Source organism: Lissotriton vulgaris, chromosome 1_2, assembly GCF_964263255.1.
Source record: "Lissotriton vulgaris chromosome 1_2, aLisVul1.2, whole genome shotgun sequence".
Taxonomy (NCBI): domain Eukaryota; kingdom Metazoa; phylum Chordata; class Amphibia; order Caudata; family Salamandridae; genus Lissotriton; species Lissotriton vulgaris.
The window spans coordinates 120917916-120937285 of NC_141686.1; the positions used below are offsets into that span (position 1 = coordinate 120917916).

At 49.0% G+C, this 19370-nt stretch overlaps 1 protein-coding gene across 1 annotated transcript in view; it reads right to left on the reverse strand.

Moving 5' to 3' along the window:
- LOC147734664 (uncharacterized) overlaps positions 1 to 19370 on the reverse strand; it is a 5992067-nt gene that overhangs the window by 2428300 nt on the left and 3544397 nt on the right. The window contains exon 23 of the mRNA XM_086952471.1: positions 9717 to 9821. Coding sequence (XP_086808597.1) covers positions 9717 to 9821 — 105 coding nt within the window. The remainder of the gene's footprint in view (positions 1 to 9716; positions 9822 to 19370) is intronic.

The window sequence follows — 19370 nt, forward strand, 5'->3', positions numbered from 1 at the left end:
GGAGCCGGAGGTACGATGACGACGCCCCGACTTCTTGTGTTTCCTACCTGAGGAACCAGACGAATGGTGACGACTTCCGGAGCGCTCGGCACGGCTCCGCAACCGCTCCCTCGAACGCTCCCTGGACCTCCGGCCGGACCGGGACCGCTCCCGGGACCGCTCTCGACGCGGGGCCGACACTCGGAGCTCGAGTAGCTTGCGGGACCGCTCCCGTCTAGCCTTATTTGTCAAGGCCCGGCAATCGACGCAGGCGTCCACGTCGTGGTCGGGGCCCAGGCACCGGAGGCATAGTCGGTGATGGTCCGTGACCGACATCGTGCGGTCACAACCGTCACAATTCTTGAAACCGGGCATCCTACCGGCACCAAAAAGTTATAAGAAGTTAACAAAACTTGGTCAAAAGACCGGAGTACTGCTCTTCGGATCTGCGCTTACTGGCGCGGAAAAAAGAAGAACTGACGTCAGCGCGCGGAGGCGGCGTCTATATACTCCAGCGACGTCATCACCGCGCACGACGCCGATGACGGACGCGGAGCCGCAGGGGACGCCTGCAGACGACGCCTACCGACGCGCAGGGGTACTGCTACGCAAAAGTTTCCGGATCCAGACTGACGCCTGGGGATATTCTAAGGTAAGGAATCTAATACTAACGTGTTTCTTTCAGATCATGGCTGCAGAGCCCACTACGTAATCCCAGGACCCCGGCTGATATGAGGTACAATGAGGCCCATGGCAGGACCCGTTGTGTTATTGAGCAGACTTTTGGCCTGCTCAAGTCAAGATTCCGCTGCCTTGACAGGACTGGAGGTGCACTGTCATACTCGCCTGGGTAGGTCTGTAAGATTGTTGTGGCATGCTGTATGCTCCACAACATGTCCATTCACAAGGGGATTCCCCTTCTCCTGAATGACGATGAGGACCCAAGGCCCCCGCCAGCCCAAGGACCTGAGTCCAGCGAAGAGGACAGTGGAGAGGAGGAAGGAGTTGACTTGCGTCAACAGCTCATCACCCACTACTTCACTTGAAGGTGGGTGATGAGGTACAACTTGTATTATGTATGGTGTGATTGCTGTGGTCGTGAAGGGCTATGTGCGGATGGTACAGACAGGCACATGTAAAGTCACCTGTGTGCGGAAATGTGTCAGTGACATGTCATCTGTGAACATATACAGGACTCAGTTTGTTGACACTTGTTGCACATTGTTTTGTTTGCCTGTTGTTTCATGTAGATGGTTGGTGTAGTGTACTGTCTGTGATGCCACACTCACACGAGTGACTGTTGTTCTGTTGTGTCTCCCTAGGTGCCTTGACATTATCCATGCCTACATACTGTACATCTTTTGAATACATTATGGACATTTTGAACACTGTAAATATTGAACTAAAGATGAAGCTGAACCAATTGAAGTGTGTAAGGTATTTTATTTACAAAGTTGACATGTGAGGGGTGTGGGCAGATTTACATGAAGGTGGTGATGTAGTAGTGAGTTGGCAGTCATGGTAAATGAGATGTAAGAGTAAACACCACATCGATGTGGTGACCCAGTCTAACAGACAGGTGCCATTCGCAAGGCAGTGTGGGGAAGGATAGTCCAAACAGTCAATGCAGAGGGGAAGAGGGTTGCCATCAGGGCTGGCTCTGTGACTGGTGTTTGGCTGGTGCTTTGCCTCCAGAGACTCCCAGGCTCTTCTTTGGACGCCCCCTTGATCGCTTGGGTGGGGGGGCCTAGCTGCATGGCCAGCAGCGTCTGAGGACTCACCCCTCTCTGTGGCCGCAGGAGAGGATGGTGAACTGTCATTCTGCAACACAGCAGAGTGGGGCGGAGGTGTTGTTTGGGACGCAGGCCTGTCCCTCAGTAACGCCACTTGCTGGCCCATGAGGTCCACCATTTGTCCCATGCGTGTGTCGATGGACCTCATCAGAAGGATGAGCTTGCGTAATATGTTATGTTATGTTATGTTATGTTATATTGGCTTTTGTATAGCGCGCGGCTACTCAAAAAGAGTGTCCCGGCGCTTTTAGTAAGGAGGGCTACAGTGTAATAACATAACACAATTAAAAAAGAAAAATATCACAGACAGAGAAGACACAACAGATAAGAAGGCCTACTGGGTAAACAACCAGGTTTTGAGGCCTTTTCTAAAGGCAAGTAGGCTGGTGGCTCCCCGAAGTGTAAGCGGCAGAGAGTTCCACAACTGTGGCGCCAGTAGTCCAAAGGAGCGACCTCCCAGGCGCGCTCTCTTCACTCGTGGAACAGTCGCCAAAAACAGGGATTCTGACCTCAGAGAACGAGCCGGATGGTAGAAGGCAAGTCTCTTTTGGAGGTACTTTGCTCCCATCGCATGGAGGGCCTTGTAGGTCAGGGTCAAAGCCTTAAAGGCGATCCGCTTGCGGATTGGGAGCCAGTGCAGAGTCTGCAACAAACCCGCTGCGCTAGCACGTCTATTCAAGCCAAAAATAGCTCTCGCCGCAGCATTCTGCACAACTTGGAGCCGCTGTAGCAGGTACTCTGGCAGGCCCAGGTACAGAACGTTTGAATAATCTAGCCTAGAGCCTATCAGGGCCTGCACTGTCAGCTTCCTGTGCTCCTCTGACAAGAGGGGAAGAAACCTCCGCAGCATCCTAAGGAGGCCGAAGCAGATGCCCGACACCCCCAGGAACTGGGACTTCATCGTCAACCCCTTGTCCATCTTGACCCCCAGGTTCTTAGCCATTTGGGATGAACAAGTCGGGGGGAACATATTAATAGGCCACCAAGCCTGCCAGTCTGGCTCCGTGTCACACCCAAAGAAGAGTACCTCGGACTTATCGGAATTGCACTTGAGGCTGTTCAGTTGGAACCATTGAAAAACAGCCCCAAGGCAATCAAGATACTCTCCCCATCAAAGTCTCCTCCTCTCTTACACGAGAAGAGGAGCTGGGTGTCGTCTGCATAGGATACGATCCGGGCTCAAACGACTCCGCCAACGCCGCCAAAGGGGTCATGAAGATGTTAAAGAGGGTCGGGCTCAAAATAGAGCCCTGAGGGACCCCGACTCCCAGTAATAGTTCTTCAGACCGGCCACTTTGTCCCTGGACCTGTTTGTAGGCCCGATGACTCTGGTGAAGAGGTCCAGGGATGGTGTCCCAACCTCCTGAGGTCTGGGGGTAACCCTGGCCCTCCCACCTGCCCTGCTGCCACTGACCATTTGCCTCACCACTGTGGGTCCACACACACTCTCCCTGTCGTCCACAGTTGTTAGTGAGGGCTGGTCATCCCCTGGGACAGGGAGGATGCTGCAGGTAGCATTGGTAGTGGTGGTGGCGGTGGAGGCACAGGCTGTAACTGCAGGGTCTGCTGTGCAGTTGTTGTTGCTGCAGACATGGTGGTGGGGAGGATGGGGTCCTGGGACCTGGTGCTCCCTGGCACACCAGATGGGCCGGCCTGGAGCTCATTGTCCAGAGAATCCTGGGAGTCTACATCCGAAAGTCCATGTACAGGGGGTGGAGACTGGCTCTGCTGGTATTTGTTGTCGTCGTCAGCAGTGAGTTCTTGATCACCTGTGGATTAGATGGGGAATGCTCAGTGTTGTGCACTGTGCAAGAATTCTGTTAGCTGTGTGTCATCCACTGTCTGTACACTACACATTGACAGTTCATCACTATTTTTTGTAAGTGCAATACTGTGCCTCATTACATGATGCAGAGGTACATAAATTACTTGTACATCTGAGGTATCGATGCATTGCATGCAATTGGTGCTGTGTGTAGTGATGCAGGTCTCCCACTCACAAACAGCCAGTCCAGGGTTGATGTCTACTTACCTGTAAGTTTGTTTGATGTACAATGCAATGGCTTCACAGTGCTTGTGGGAGGAAGGGAGTGCTCCATCTTGCTGGGGTGTGGGACAGGGGGCATGGTGGGAGTAGTAGTGCAGGCGTCCCTCCCACATACAGGCCTCCCAAGCAAGATGACTATCTACCTGCTAGTTTGTGTGGTGAACAATGCAATGGCTTACAGGTGCTCCTCTGTGGTGTGGGGAGGGCTCCATCTTGCTGGAATGTGGGACAGGGGGCATGGTGGGAGTTGGAGTTGGAGTACAGGCCTCCCTCCCACATACAGGCCACCCAGAGAAGATGGCTACCTACCTGTTAGTTTGTTTGGTGTACAATGCAATAGCTTCATAGTGTTTGTGGGAGGGAGGGAGTGCTCCATCTTGCTGGGGTGTGGAACAGAGGGCATGGTGGGAGTATTAGTGCAGGCCTCCCTCCCACAAACAGGCCTCCCAAGCAAGATGGCTACCTACCTGTTAGTTTGTGTAGTGAACAATGCAATGGCATCCAGGTGCTCCTGGGTGGTGTGGGGAGGGCTCCATATTGCTGGGGTGTGGGACAGGGGACATAGTGGGAGTTGGAGTACAGACCTCCCTCCCACATACAGGTCTCCCAGAGAAGATGGCTACCTACCTGTTTGTTTGGTGTACAATGCAATGGCTTCACAGTGCTTGTGGGAGGGAGGGAGTGCTCCATCTTGCTGGGGTGTGGGACAGGTGGCATGGTGGGAGTTGGAGTGCAGGCCTCCCTCCCACATATAGGCCTCCCAAGCAAGAAGGCTACCTACCTGTTAGTTTGTGTAGTGAACAATGCAATGGCTTCCAGGTGCTCCTGGGTGGTGTGGGGAGGGCTCCATCTTGCCTGTGTGTGGGACAGGGGGCATGGTGGGAGTAGTAGTGCAGGCCTCCCTCCCTCATACAGGCCTCCCAGAGAAGATGGCTACCTAACTGTTAGTTTGTTTGGTGTACAATGCAATGGCTTCACAGTGCTTGTGGGAGGGAGGGAGTGCTCCATCTTGCTGGGGTGTGGGACAGGGGGCATGGTGGGAGTTGGAATACAGGCCTCCCTCCCACATACAGGCCTCCCAGAAGAGATGGCTACCTACCTTTTAGTTTGTTTGGTGTACAATGCAATGGCTTCACAGTGCTTGTGGGAGGGAGGGAGTGCTCCATCTTGTTGAGGTGTGGGACAGGGGGTATGGTGGGAGTAGTAGTGCAGGCCTCCCTCCCACATAGAGGCCTCCCAAGCAAGATGGCTACCTACCTGTTAGTTTGTGTGGTTAACAATGCAATGGCTTCCAGGTGCTCCTGGGTGGTGTGGGGAGGGTTCCATCTTTCTGGGGTGTGGGACAGGGGGCATAGTATGAGTAGTAGTGCAGGCCTCCCTCCCACATACAGGCAATCCAAGCATGATGGCTGCATACCTGTTAGTTTGTGTGGTGAACAATGCAATGGTTTCCATGTGCTCCTGGGTGGTGAGGGGAGGGCTCCATCTTGCTGGGGTGTGGGACAGGGGGCATGGTGGGAGTTGGAATACAGGCCTCCCTCCCACATACAGGCCTCTCAAGCAAGATGGCTACCTACATGTTAGTTTGTCAGGCGTGTTGTGGGGGTTGTCCTGGGAATTGTATGTTTCTATTTGGTATTTTTCCTTTTCATTTGTTTGTGTTTTGTGTGTTTGGGGGCATGGCTACTTTGGTTTGTGCAATTGTTGGCATTGCGGCAGTGTTTTTGCTTCCGATCGCCATTTTTTTCATGTATCGTCCGCTGCAGTAGCTATGCTGCAGCTCTTCCGCTGTCTCTCACATTCACTCCTGTATGCGACCGCTGTGGTCGGAAACAGTGGATCGTATCACTGGACCAGTGGGGATATACTAATTTCCCATGCTGAGTCTCCGCTATGTTTGCTGCAGGTTGTAGCTTTTCCGCTGCGTTTCCAACCGCCACGGTCGGTTTTTGGACGTCACCGCCTGCGTCGGGTGGTTTTGGTTAGCACGCTACCGCCCCAGTTGTTTTTTTTTGGTGATTGTTCCTAATTTGACTGCGGGTTTCTCCACCGTCCCGGTGGGCGGCTGTTTCCCGCCTCCATGGCGGTTGGGGTGGTTTTGCACCCGTCATCCTAATGGGGCCCTTAGTCGGAATAGTAAAAGGTGCTGAACCAGGAGATCTCAGCCCTTTCTTGTAAGTTAACAAAGAGACAAGTCCCATTATACATTGAACTTGTGTGCTTCACGCTGTGACACTCAATGGTCGAAAAGTATTTATACCACTCGAGTATTCACAGCTAAAGCATTTGGGCACTGTCATGTTTAGTACACCGCCATCAGAACGTGAGACACGCCCCCTTCTTAGCCATTGGATACCGGCGAGCCCTGAGGAACCATCAAGCGGCTGCACCTCACAGTGCACGCACGCCGTGGTCTTTCTTACACCTAGCTTGAGCCTGCTGGGCAAGCTCATCTATTGAGTGACCCAGCCACATGAAGGAGGTAAAGTTTGAGCTGTTACCTGGTCGAGGCCCCCATTTAACGTGGCGCACACCTAGACACGTAATTAGACCCATGCAAACTGCTTTTAAATCTACACATATTCTGAGAAACCCATCCGGGAACGTATTTATGAACGGATGCCTGTCTAATTTCACCGCCCGCATTTCAATTTACTCGTAATCTACGAGCCTCAACCGGGTATTTAGTCATTCTTTGATAATTTACCCAGCGTTTTTTCCAATTATCTCTGAAAGCGAGCGTTCTCTGACTTCATGCATTTGTCTTAATATGTTTTCTTACAGTCTTCATCTGCGCAAGGTGTCCCATGCCCACACAACCGTCCCAGTAATGAGGGGACCCCACCTCTTACTACAGGGAGCGCAACAGCCTCATGTTAATGGAACCTTTTTTAACTTACCCGTTTCCATTATCAACCCCTCTCCTTTTTGATTCCTTCTTACAATTTAGTGTCTGCCATGAATTAATCCCTTGACACAGATTAGCTTCATGCAGCATGGATACCTACTTACACTTGGTCATACCTGCTTTGCGTTTTCCAATGTTTTTCACCTGCTACTTAGCGCTTGATTTACCCTCGTGCGCTGCTTGCCCACCCTGACATAGCCTATGTCCCTTCTTCCCTCAGACTCTCATCTGGATTTACCATTGCCTGCATCGGGAGATTGATCCCCCTTGCGCTGCTAGATCAATAATTAAAGTGAGTACACCACCCTTCCATCGGGTCGTTTAAAAAGGCTCTCAAAATCTACTTCTTTAAGAGGGCCTACTTATGAGAGAATAGGACTTGGGAGGGTGCTAGCTTCTGCATTTGACTTAGGCGCCTAGACGCCCACTGGGCTAAGTTTGCGCAATACAAGAACTGTTTCATCCATTCATTCACTCAGACTTTCCTATTACTTGGGAAATCCTCCACCCTTGCATGTACATTCATACAACATGTCTTTCTTCTAGTAAACCAGTAGCCCCTTGAAAGCCCATTGAGGATCGAACGTTGCCCATCTTTCCTAACACGAGTAGGCGCCAGTCATTCCTACCTACTCAACATTTTCACCATGTCCAAATGTATTCCTATTAGGTACTGAGCCAATTTAATTACTCGTAGGTGCTCGTCTGTCCTGATGAAGACCCCGTTGTGAGGCAACCACTCACCCTCCTTTCTGCTGGGGATCGAAACGTAGACCGTCCTATCAAATGCCCACATGCTCATAGAATAAAATGTATCAATTCAAAAAATACCTATGAGCAATGTATATGTAGGAACTAATTGACCTTATATAGGCTGGAAAGGTCAATCTGTATTTATTGTGTATTGTATTTTTGTCACACCTTTACCCTGTCCCTCACTCATCAACTCACTACCACTGCCCTAATTTCCCTTTTGCTTCCTACACCTATGAGCACTGTCAATAGTAATGCATAGTGACCTATTAATGCTTTGACTGACAATCGCATTTAATGCTGGTGCTACATTGGAAATTAAGGGCCAGATGTAGGTAGCCCAATACCGGTCCATAACGGCCGAAATTACCGAATTTGAGATGTAGGGTCCAAAATTAAGGATTCGGTTATTTAACGAATCGGTAATTTAAGGAATCGGTAAATTACTGATTCCTTAAAATACTGATTCGGTAAATTACCGAATCCTTAATGTAGGGAGCACTCAAGTGAGTGCATTTCTGAGTTAAGGATTCAGTATTTACCACCAACTAAAAGTTGGTGGTAAATATCGAAAACCTTTGAAAAAGCAAATTTGTGCTTTTCCAAAAGTGCTATGTGGCAAACATACATGCCCTTAGGGCATGTATGTGTGCCACATGTGCACCCATGCACTAATCAGGGGTACAACAGGGTGCCAATGTGACGCCCTTTCACCCTTGTTAGTCTTCCCCCTATTACCAATTCGGTATTTACCAATTCAGTAATTCCCATTCATTCCTATGGGCCTCCAGGCCCATAGGAATGAATGGGAATTACCGAATAGGTAAATACCGAATCGGTATTTACTGTTTTTTAGCGATTCGGCAAAATGTACTGAATCAATACCTACATACCATTTACCGATTCTGAAATACCGAATCAGTAAAATTCTGTAGTATCGAATCAGTAAATTTGGATTACCTACATATGGCCCTAAATTTCCATTCTTGAAATTACCTTTGCTTTTATTAGTGGTGATCTGTTTTCTGTTGTTCTGTTCACACTTTGATTTGTACTAAATATTTGACTACATCGACCAATCTTTTGAACGTACTCTGTTATGATGTACAGGAAGCAGAACAGAATACAGCATATTCTTACATGTATCCGAAGAAGGAGAATTAAAGGTGGTTAAATGCCACATCTCTCTCGTCAGCTGAGCAGGTGGTAATTTGGAGCTGAGGGTGCAAGTCAGCTGATAGAAGGGTCGGGGAACCTTGGACATTAGGACATACAGCAGGTTCTTGCAATGTAGTAAAGAGTGTAGTGAAATCCCTATCGCATTATAGTGAGACTGGTAGGGGCTGGGCTGTGCCTCAAGTGGTAGTCACTACCTCTTGCTGTCTGCGTTCTTTAGTGGTGCGTACTAGCACACAGTAAAACCAGGTTTAATGTTCTAGGACATGGGAATGGCTGGTGAGGGAGTAAAAGGCAACTCATAATTTGGCAAAGCAGTATACCCACTATGTCGGTATGGTACAATCACTATTATGGTTAGTACATGGACCCATTGGGTGTGTTTAAAGACCCTTCACACACCAACCTGGTTGGTGTCATGCTTCATCATTGGGGTCCCAACAGGGTGGCCATACCAACATAGTGGGTCCCTCCACATTTGTTTAGTCTATCATTATCCTGGGGATACGGACGCACCCCGCATTTCCCTTGCACTCTCATTATTTTCCTATAAAGCAGTATTACCGCCAGAGATACTGCTTCCCAAACTCATAATGAGAGCCTCAGCCTTACAGATATGTGAGGAGTCAACAAAACGTTTGTCACCCCACAAGACCTGAAATTATTTTGTTTTCAAGTGGAAAGGGAAGATACAGATTCTATTTCAGAGTGGTCAAAAAGTGAAGGATATCCTGATGGCTCTCTAACAATTGCCAAATCCATATTTATGCGGAAAATGCTGCACCCACAAAATCACATTGTTCCAGTGGCCTTGATGTACTGCACTTTTAATATGGCGGTTGAGACATCTGTCACTTTTTTGTGACTGACATCTTGTTCACCAAACTCTAAGTGAGGCCCTAAATCTTTTCACATACACTCTGTCGTCTTTAAACATCTGAAGACCAAAATGGTCAGCATATATCATCATAAACAAAGGCAGAACTTATCAAAACAAATTTGAGTATACATTTCCACACTGACAAAATATTCACTCGTTCTATGATTTCTAAAATTGTACCTTATCCTTGTGCTCAATACGCAAGTCCGTGGAAGACCTCTTCTCTTTAGGGAACCAAAAACTTTCGGGGTCAACTGAAACTTCTTTCAATATTTCAGATAATTTCTGTTTTGAGAAAAAAATTCAAGAAACAGTTATGCAACTTTTTTAAACAAAAGGTATATATCTGTAATAGCAGTGGTTTTGAGCGATATTGTCTTCCACCTGCTGCTTCCTTATTACTCATACGTCTTTCCTCATAGTTCTTGGCTCTTGTGGGGCCTGCTGGGCTGGAAACTCTGGAAATGTAAAGAGTTAAGCAAGTGGTCGCCATTAGGATATAAGGATATTGACACATTACCATTATGTCAGTGTCTTACCCTAGGCCGTAAGTGCTGCCCCTTCTGTCTCACAGCTGCCGTAACAAAATTGATGAAAATGACTGGTCTTCCAGTTTGTGACTGACATACTTAAAATATGGTAAATCTGCTATGAGGGTATGGACTATAGTATCCATGAGAAGGAAAACTTTCTTACCATCCATCTTAGTTCTCTTCCGTAAGAATTCTCATCAAAGTCACAATCAATGAATTGTACTTCCAAGTGTGGAATCCCGGAGCACTTTACAAAATGAACTAATTGCTTACCTTCTGTAATGCCTTACCTGGTAGAGAATCTATCTATCTATCTATCTATCTATCTATCTATCTATCTATCTATCTATCTATCTATCTATCTATCTATCTATCTATCTAGCTATCTATCTATCTAGCTAGCTATCTATCTAGCTATCTATCTATCTAGCTAGCTAGCTATCTATCTATCTATCTATCTATCTATCTATCTATCTATCTATCTATCTATCTATCTATCTATCTATCTATCTATCTATCTATCTATCTATCTATCTATCTATCTATCTATCTATCTATCCATCTATCTATCTATCTATCTATCACCTTAAACAGCCATTTGTCAAGATATGGAAATAATGGCACCCCTGATCTCTTCAGAAACACCACCATCACCTTGGTGAGCACCTGAGGGGCGCTGGTAAGGCCAAAGGGGAGCATGGCAAATGCAAAGTGCTTGTGGCCCACCGTGACCCACTGATACTGTTTGTGGGCAGGCAGGACGGGAATGTGGGAGTATGCATCCAACAACTCCAACTCTGACATCCAGTCTCCCAGGACAAGGGTAGACAGGACTTGAGCAAGCATGAGCATTTGGAATGTCTCCTTTTTCAAGAAGAAATTGGGAGGGAGCAGGTTTAGGATGGGATGAAGGCCCCAATCCTTTTTGGGCACCAGAAAGTAGCAGGAACAGTAACCACAACATACTTCTGAGGCTGGCACCCTATCTATGGCTCCCTTGGCCAAGAGAGACAACACTACCTGGCAGAGCAAAGAGATGTGGTCTTCCATCAGCCTGAGACAAGTAGTTGGCATTAGAGGAGGGTTAGTCAGGAAGGGAAGGAAGTAGCCCCTTAAGACTATCTGGAGACTCCAGCGGTCAGATTTTATCAACCTCCAGTGGTACAGGTGATGGCATATCCTGCCCCGCTCTTGATGCCCAAGATGGTCGGAGAAAAAAAAAACACCTCTGGATATGGGCTCCCAACAGCAAGGCCAAGCCACTGACTACTGTCAAAACAATATGAGCCATAACATTTTCTAAATACTCTACAATTGTTACAAATTTGACAAACAATATGATCTATGGCAATTGTTTTGAATAATGCTATTGTAATGTAAATAATTTGTTGTTGTGCATGTATGTGAGAGATGGTATGATTGAGGTATGGAATTGTGGTTAGTATGAACATGAATGTATAGTATTGTAGAATTTTGATTAATGTGATGTATGTATTGTACAGGTGTGTTTTCGAAATGTTAAACTGGTGAAAATTCAACCAAAATAACAACGGAAAAATAATGTGAAAAAATAAAAAAGATTCAATCTAGATACAAGGTGTCATAGTGTTTAATTCATATGTAGTGAAGAATTCAATTGTAAATAAGGTGAACAGTATTGGCATTTTCTTTGTTTTGACAAGATGGTCGGAGAGCAAAACACACAAGATGATGGACGGAATGTTGCACAATGGCAAAACATTCACCCCAGGCACAGATCTGGGTTTACTCCATCGTTATTTTGCTCACCACGCCACCCCAGTACAGACATGGCCATATGCAAATCAGTCTTGACCCTGTGCCTCATGGGAACAGTCCAGCCCGAACTGCCAAGCCATGTCTTCCCTGGACCGTAATCATGCATCCTAGGACCGGTTTCTGGCTATCAGCCGTCATCAGCAAGGATAGATTGACTCCAGTGGTGTAGTGAGCATGGGACCCACGTCTGGGCATACCCTTCCCACATAGGGCGGACAGCAAAACACACAAGATGATGGACGGAATGTTGCACAATGGCAAGACACTCACCCCCAGTCACAGATCTGGGTTTAATCCATTGTTATTTTGCTCACCAGACCACCCCTGTTCAGACATGGCCATGTACAAATCAGTCTTGACCCTGTGCCTCATGGGAACAGTCCAGCCTGAACTGCCAAGCCATGTCTTCCCTGGACCAGAATCAAGCATCCTAGGACCGGTTTCTGGCTACCGCATCATCAGCCAGGATAGCTTGACTCCAGTGGCGTAGTGAGCACGGGACCCACATCTGGGCATACCTTTCCCACATAGGGAGAACAGCAAACACACAACATGATGGATGGAATGTTGCACAATGGCAAAACATTTACCCCAGTCACAGATCTGGGTTTAATCCATTGTTATTTTGCTCACCACGCCACCCCAGTTCAGACACGGCCATATGAAAAATCAGCCTTGACCCTGTGCCTCATAGGAACAGTCCAGCCCGAACTGCCCAGCCATGTCTTCCCTGGACCGGAATCAAGCATCCTAGGACCGGTTTCTGGCTATCAGCCGTCATCAGCCAGGATAGCTTGACTCCAGTGGCGTAGTGAGCACAGGACCCACGTCTGGGCATAACCTTCCCACAAAGAACGAACAGCAAACACACAAGATGATGGACGGAATGTTGCACAATGGCTAAACATTCACCCCCAGTCACAGATCTGGGTTAAATCCATCGTTATTTTGCTCTCCACGCCACCCCAGTTCAGATATGACCATATACAAATCAGTCTTGACCTTGTGCCTCATGGGAACAGTCCAGCCCGAACTGCCAAGCCATGTCTTCCCTGGACCAGAATCAAGCATCCTAGGACCGGTTTCTGGCTACCGGCCATCATCAGCCAGGATAGCTTGACTCCAGTGGTGTAGTGAGCACAGGACCCACGTCTGGGCATACCTTTCCCACACAGGGTGAACAGCAAAACACACAAGATGATGGACGGAATGTTGCACAATGGCAAGACATTCACCCCCAGTCACAGATCTGGGTTTAATCCATTGTTATTTTCTCACCACGCCACCCCAGTTCAGACATGGTCATATGCAAGTCAGTCTTGACCCTGTGCCTCATGGGAACAGTCCAGCCCAAACTGCCCAGCCATGTCTTCCCTGGACTGGAATCAAGCATCCTAGGAACAGTTTCTGGCTATCAGCCGTCATCACCCAGGACAGCTTGACTCCAGTGGTGTAGTGAGCACAGGACCCACGTCTGGGCATAGCTTTCCCACATAGGACGAACAGCAAAACACACAAGATGATGGACTGAATGTTGCACAATGGCAAAACATTCACCCCCAGTCACAGATCTGGGTTTAATCTATCATTATTTTGCTCACCACGCCACCCCAGTTCAGACATGGCCATATGCAAATCAGTCTTGACTCTGTGCCTCATGGGAACAGTCCAGCCCGAACTGCCAAGCCATGTCTTTCCTGGACAAGAATCAAGCATCCTAGGACCGGTTTATGGCTATCAGCCGTCATCAGCCAGGATAGCTTGACTCCAATGGCGTAGTGAGCACGGGACCCACGTCTGGGCATACCCTTCCCACAAAAACGAACAGCAAAACACACAAGATGATGGACGGAATGTTGCACAATGGCTAAACATTCACCCCCAGTCACAGATCTGGGTTAAATCCATCGTTATTTTGCTCTCCACGCCACCCCAGTTCAGACATGGCCATATAAAATCAGTCTTGACCCTGTGCCTCATGGGAACAGTCCAGCCCAAACTGCCAAGCCATGTCTTCCCTGGACCAAAATCAATCATGCTAGGACCAGTTTCTGGCTACCGCATCATCAGCCAGGATAGCTTGACTCCAGTGGTGTAGTGAGCACGGGACCCACATCTGGGCATACCTTTCCCACATAGGGAGAACAGCAAACACACAACATGATGGATGGAATGTTGCACAATGGCAAAACATTTACCCCAGTCACAGATCTGGGTTTAATCCATTGTTATTTTGCTCACCACGCCACCCCAGTTCAGACACGGCCATATGAAAAATCAGTCTTGACCCTGTGCCTCATAGGAACAGTCCAGCCCGAACTGCCCAGCCATGTCTTCCCTGGACCGGAATCAAGCATCCTAGGACCGGTTTCTGGCTATCAGCCATCATCAGCCAGGATAGCTTGACTCCAGTGGCGTAGTGAGCACAGGACCCACGTCTGGGCATAACCTTCCCACAAAGAACGAACTGCAAACACACAAGATGATGGACGGAATGTTGCACAATGGCTAAACATTCACCCCCAGTCACAGATCTGGGTTAAATCCATCGTTATTTTGCTCTCCACGCCACCCCAGTTCAGATATGACCATATACAAATCAGTCTTGACCTTGTGCCTCATGGGAACAGTCCAGCCCGAACTGCCAAGCCAAGTCTTCCCTGGACCAGAATCAAGCATCCTAGGACCGGTTTCTGGCTACCGGCCATCATCAGCCAGGATAGCTTGACTCCAGTGGTGTAGTGAGCACGGGACCCACGTCTGGGCATACCTTTCCCACACAGGGTGAACAGCAAAACACACAAGATGATGGACGGAATGTTGCACAATGGCAAGACATTCACCCCCAGTCACAGATCTGGGTTTAATCCATTGTTATTTTCTCACCACGCCACCCCAGTTCAGACATGGTCATATGCAAGTCAGTATTGACCCTGTGCCTCATGGGAACAGTCCAGCCCAAACTGCCCAGCCATGTCTTCCCTGGACTGGAATCAAGCATCCTAGGAACAGTTTCTGGCTATCAGCCGTCATCACCCAGGACAGCTTGACTCCAGTGGTGTAGTGAGCACAGGACCCACGTCTGGGCATAGCTTTCCCACATAGGACGAACTGCAAAACACACAAGATGATTGACTGAACGTTGCACAATGGCAAAACATTCACCCCCAGTCACAGATCTGGGTTTAATCCATCATTATTTTGCTCACCACGCCACCCCAGTTCAGACATGGCCATATGCAAATCAGTCTTGACTCTGTGCCTCATGGGAACAGTCCAGCCCGAACTGCCAAGCCATGTCTTTCCTGGACAAGAATCAAGCATCCTAGGACCGGTTTATGGCTATCAGCCGTCATCAGCCAGGATAGCTTGACTCCAATGGCGTAGTGAGCACGGGACCCACGTCTGGGCATACCCTTCCCACAAAAACGAACAGCAAAACACACAAGATGATGGACGGAATGTTGCACAATGGCTAAACATTCACCCCCAGTCACAGATTTGGGTTAAATCCATCGTTATTTTGCTCTCCACGCCACCCCAGTTCAGACATGGCCATATACAAATCAGTCTTGACCCTGTGCCTCATGGGAACAGTCCAGCCCGAACTGCCAAGCCATGTCTTCCCTGGACCAAAATCAATCATGCTAGGACCAGTTTCTGGCTATCAGCCGTCATTAGCCAGGATAGCTTGACTCCAGTGGCGTAGTGAGCACGGGACCCACGTCTGGGCATACCCTTCCCACATAGGGCGGACAGCAAAACACACAAGATGATGGACGGAATGTTGCACAATGGCAAGACACTCACCCCCAGTCAACAATCTGGGTTTAATCCATTGTTATTTTGCTCACCACACCACCCCTGTTCAGACATGGCCATGTACAAATCAGTCTTGACCCTGTGCCTCATGGGAACAATCCAGCCTGAACTGCCAAGCCATGTCTTTCCTGGACCAGAATCAAGCATCCTAGGACCGGTTTCTGGCTACCGCATCATCAGCCAGGATAGCTTGACTCCAGTGGCGTAGTGAGCACGGGACCCACATCTGGGCATACCTTTCCCACATAGAGAGAACAGCAAACACACAAAATGATGGATGGAATGTTGCACAATGGCAAAACATTTACCCCAGTCACAGATCTGGGTTTAATCCATCGTTATTTTGCTCACCACGCCACCCCAGTTCAGACACGGCCATATGAAAATCAGTCTTGACCCTGTGCCTCATGGGAACAGTCCAGCCCGAACTGCCAAGCCATGTCTTCCCTGGACCGGAATCATGCATCCTAGGACCAGTTTCTGGCTATCAGCCAGCATCAGCCAGGATAGCTTGACTCCAGTGGTGTAGTGAGCACGGGACCCACGTCTGGGCATACCTGTCCCTCATAGGGTGAACAGCAAAACACACAAGATGATGGACGGAATGTTGCACAATGGCAAAACATTCACCCCCAGTCACAGATCTGGGTATAATCCATTGTTATTTTGCTCACCACGCCACCCCGGTTTAGACATGGTCATATGCAAATCAGTCTTGACCCTGTGCCTCATAGGAACAGTCCAGCCCGAACTGCCCAGCCATGTCTTCCCTGGACCGGGATCAAGCATCCTAGGACCGGTTTCTGGCTATCAGCCGTCATCAGCCAGGATAGCTTGACTCCAGTGGCGTAGTGAGCACAGGACCCACGTCTGGGCATACCCTTCCCACAAAGAATGAACAGCAAAACACACAAGATGATGGACGGAATGTTGCACAATGGCTAAACATTCACCCCCAGTCACAGATCTGGGTTAAATCCATCGTTATTTTGCTCTCCACGCCACCCCAGTTCAGATATGACCATATACAAATCAGTCTTGACCCTGTGCCTCAAGGGAACAGTCCAGCCCGAACTGCCAAACCATGTCTTCCCTGGACCAGAATCAAGCATCCTAGGACCGGTTTCTGGCTATCGGCCATCATCAGCCAGGATAGCTTGACTCCAGTGGTGTAGTGAGCACGGGACCCACGTCTGGGCATACTTTTCCCACACAGGGTGAACAGCAAAACACACAAGATGATGGACGGAATGTTGCAGAATGGCAAGACATTCACCCCCAGTCACAGATCTGGGTTTAATCCATTGTTATTTTCTCACCACGCCACCCCAGTTCAGACATGGTCATATGCAAGTCAGTCTTGACCCTGTGCCTCATGGGAACAGTCCAGCCCAAACTGCCCAGCCATGTCTTCCCTGGACTGGAATCAAGCATCCTAGGAACAGTTTCTGGCTATCAGCCGTCATCACCCAGGATAGCTTGACTCCAGTGGTGTAGTAAGCACGGGACCCATGTCTGGGCATAGCTTTCCCACATAGGATGAACAGCAAAACACACAAGATGATGGACTGAATGTTGCACAATGGCAAAACATTCACCCCCAGTCACAGATCTGGGTTTAATCCATCGTTATTTTGCTCACCACGCCACCCCAGTTCAGACATGGCCATATGCAAATCAGTCTTGACTCTGTGCCACATGGGAACAGTCCAGCCCGAACTGCCAAGCCATGTCTTCCCTGGACCGGAATCATGCATCCTAGGACCGGTTTCTGGCTATCAGCCATCATCAGCATGGATAGCTTGACTCCAGTGGTGTAGTGAGCACGGGACCCTCGTCTGGGCACACCTTTCCCACATAGGGTGAACAGCAAAACACACATGATGATGGACGGAATGTTGCACAATGGCAAGACATACACCCCCAGTCACAGATCTGGGTTTAATCCATTGTTATTTTGCTCACCACGCCACCCCAGTTCAGACATAGCCATATGCAAATCAGCCTTGACCCTGTGCCTCATGGGAACAGTCCAGCCCGAACTGCCCAGCCATGTCTTCCCTGGACCGGAATCAAGCATCCTAGGACCGGTTTCTGGCTATCAGCCGTCATCAGCCAGGATAGCTTGACTCCAGTGGCGTAGTGAGCACAGGACCCACGTCTGGGCATAACCTTCCCACAAAGAACGAACAGCAAACACACAAGATGATGGACGGAATGTTGCACAATGGCTAAACATTCACCCCCAGTCACAGATCTGGGTTAAATCCATCGTTATTTTGCTCTCCACGCCACCCCAGTTCAGACATGGCCATATACAAATCAGTCTTGACCCTGTGCCTCATGGGAACAGTCCAGCCTGAACTGCCAAGCCTTGTCTTCCCTGGACCAAAATCAATCATCCTAGGACCAGTTTCTGGCTATCGGCCGTCATCAGCCAGAATAGCTTGACTCCAGTGGCGTAGTGAGCACGGGACCCACGTCTGGGCATAGCTTTCCCACATAGGGCGAACAACAAAACACACAAGATGATGGACGGAATGTTGCACAATGGCAAAACATTCACCCCCAGTCATAGATCTGGGTTTAATCCATTGTTATTTTGCTCACCACGCCACCCCAGTTCAGACATAGCCATATGCAAATCAGCCTTGACCCTGTGCCTCATGGGAGCAGTCCAGCCCGAACTGCAAAGCCATGTCTTTCCTGGACCAGAATCAAGCATCCTAGGACCGGTTTATGGCTATCAGCCGTCATCAGCCAGGATAGCTTGACTTCAGTGGCGTAGTGAGCACGGGGCCCACGTCTGGGAATACCCAGATGTGGTCAGAGGGTAAACTAAAGAGGCTTGGAGGTTGCTGCTGCCAGGATGTTGGTGGCCTTGCTCAGCCTCAGGCTACCTGACCCATGAGGTCTGTATGGGCCCAGTCCTCTGCCACACAGGGTCTGAAAAGCTTGTGTGCTGCGGTAGCTGGGCAGGTAGAGACACGATTAGAAGTGCTCTTCATGGCCAGGAAAGGAGTGAAAAGCAGACTGGGGATGTTAAGGGACCATGGAAAGGCTCAAGGACCTGGCCGCAGTTGTGCTGTCCATGAAATGTTCTAGCGCGGAGTATGCCTTGTCCCTGAAGAGATGGTATCCATCAAGGGGAATCTCATTAAGTGGGGGGGGCTGGGTATCCCACAAAAAGCTAGTGGTTCTCAACCAGGCATGGTGTCTAAGGGCCAATGATGATGAAACCACTCTGCCTAAAGAGTTGGTGGTATCCAGCCTACAGAGTATGGCAAACGCAGCTGCGTCCCTTCTGTCAGCAAAAGTTTGGGAGTGTATGGCTTGGGCCACCTCCGAGACCATAGGCAGCAGCTGCATAACCAAGTCCCAGAGCAAATGGGTATTGACCCAAAAAGCATGTGGTGTTCACCAACCGCAGTTCCCAAGGGATTCAGCCTCTTGGATTCCATGTCAGCTGACGTGGGAGGGAATGCACTAGGATATACTCTAGAAGTAGCTCTTTGGACCACCAAGCTCTCCCGGGTGGGGTGCTGGGTGAGGAAAATGGGGATACACTGGAGCGGGGCGATTGAAGCAGGAAATAGTCCTATACACACGGGCCCCTGTGCAGGTTTGGACCAGGCCCCAAATAGGATGTACATGAGGCCTTCAGTAAACCGGAGAATTGGTT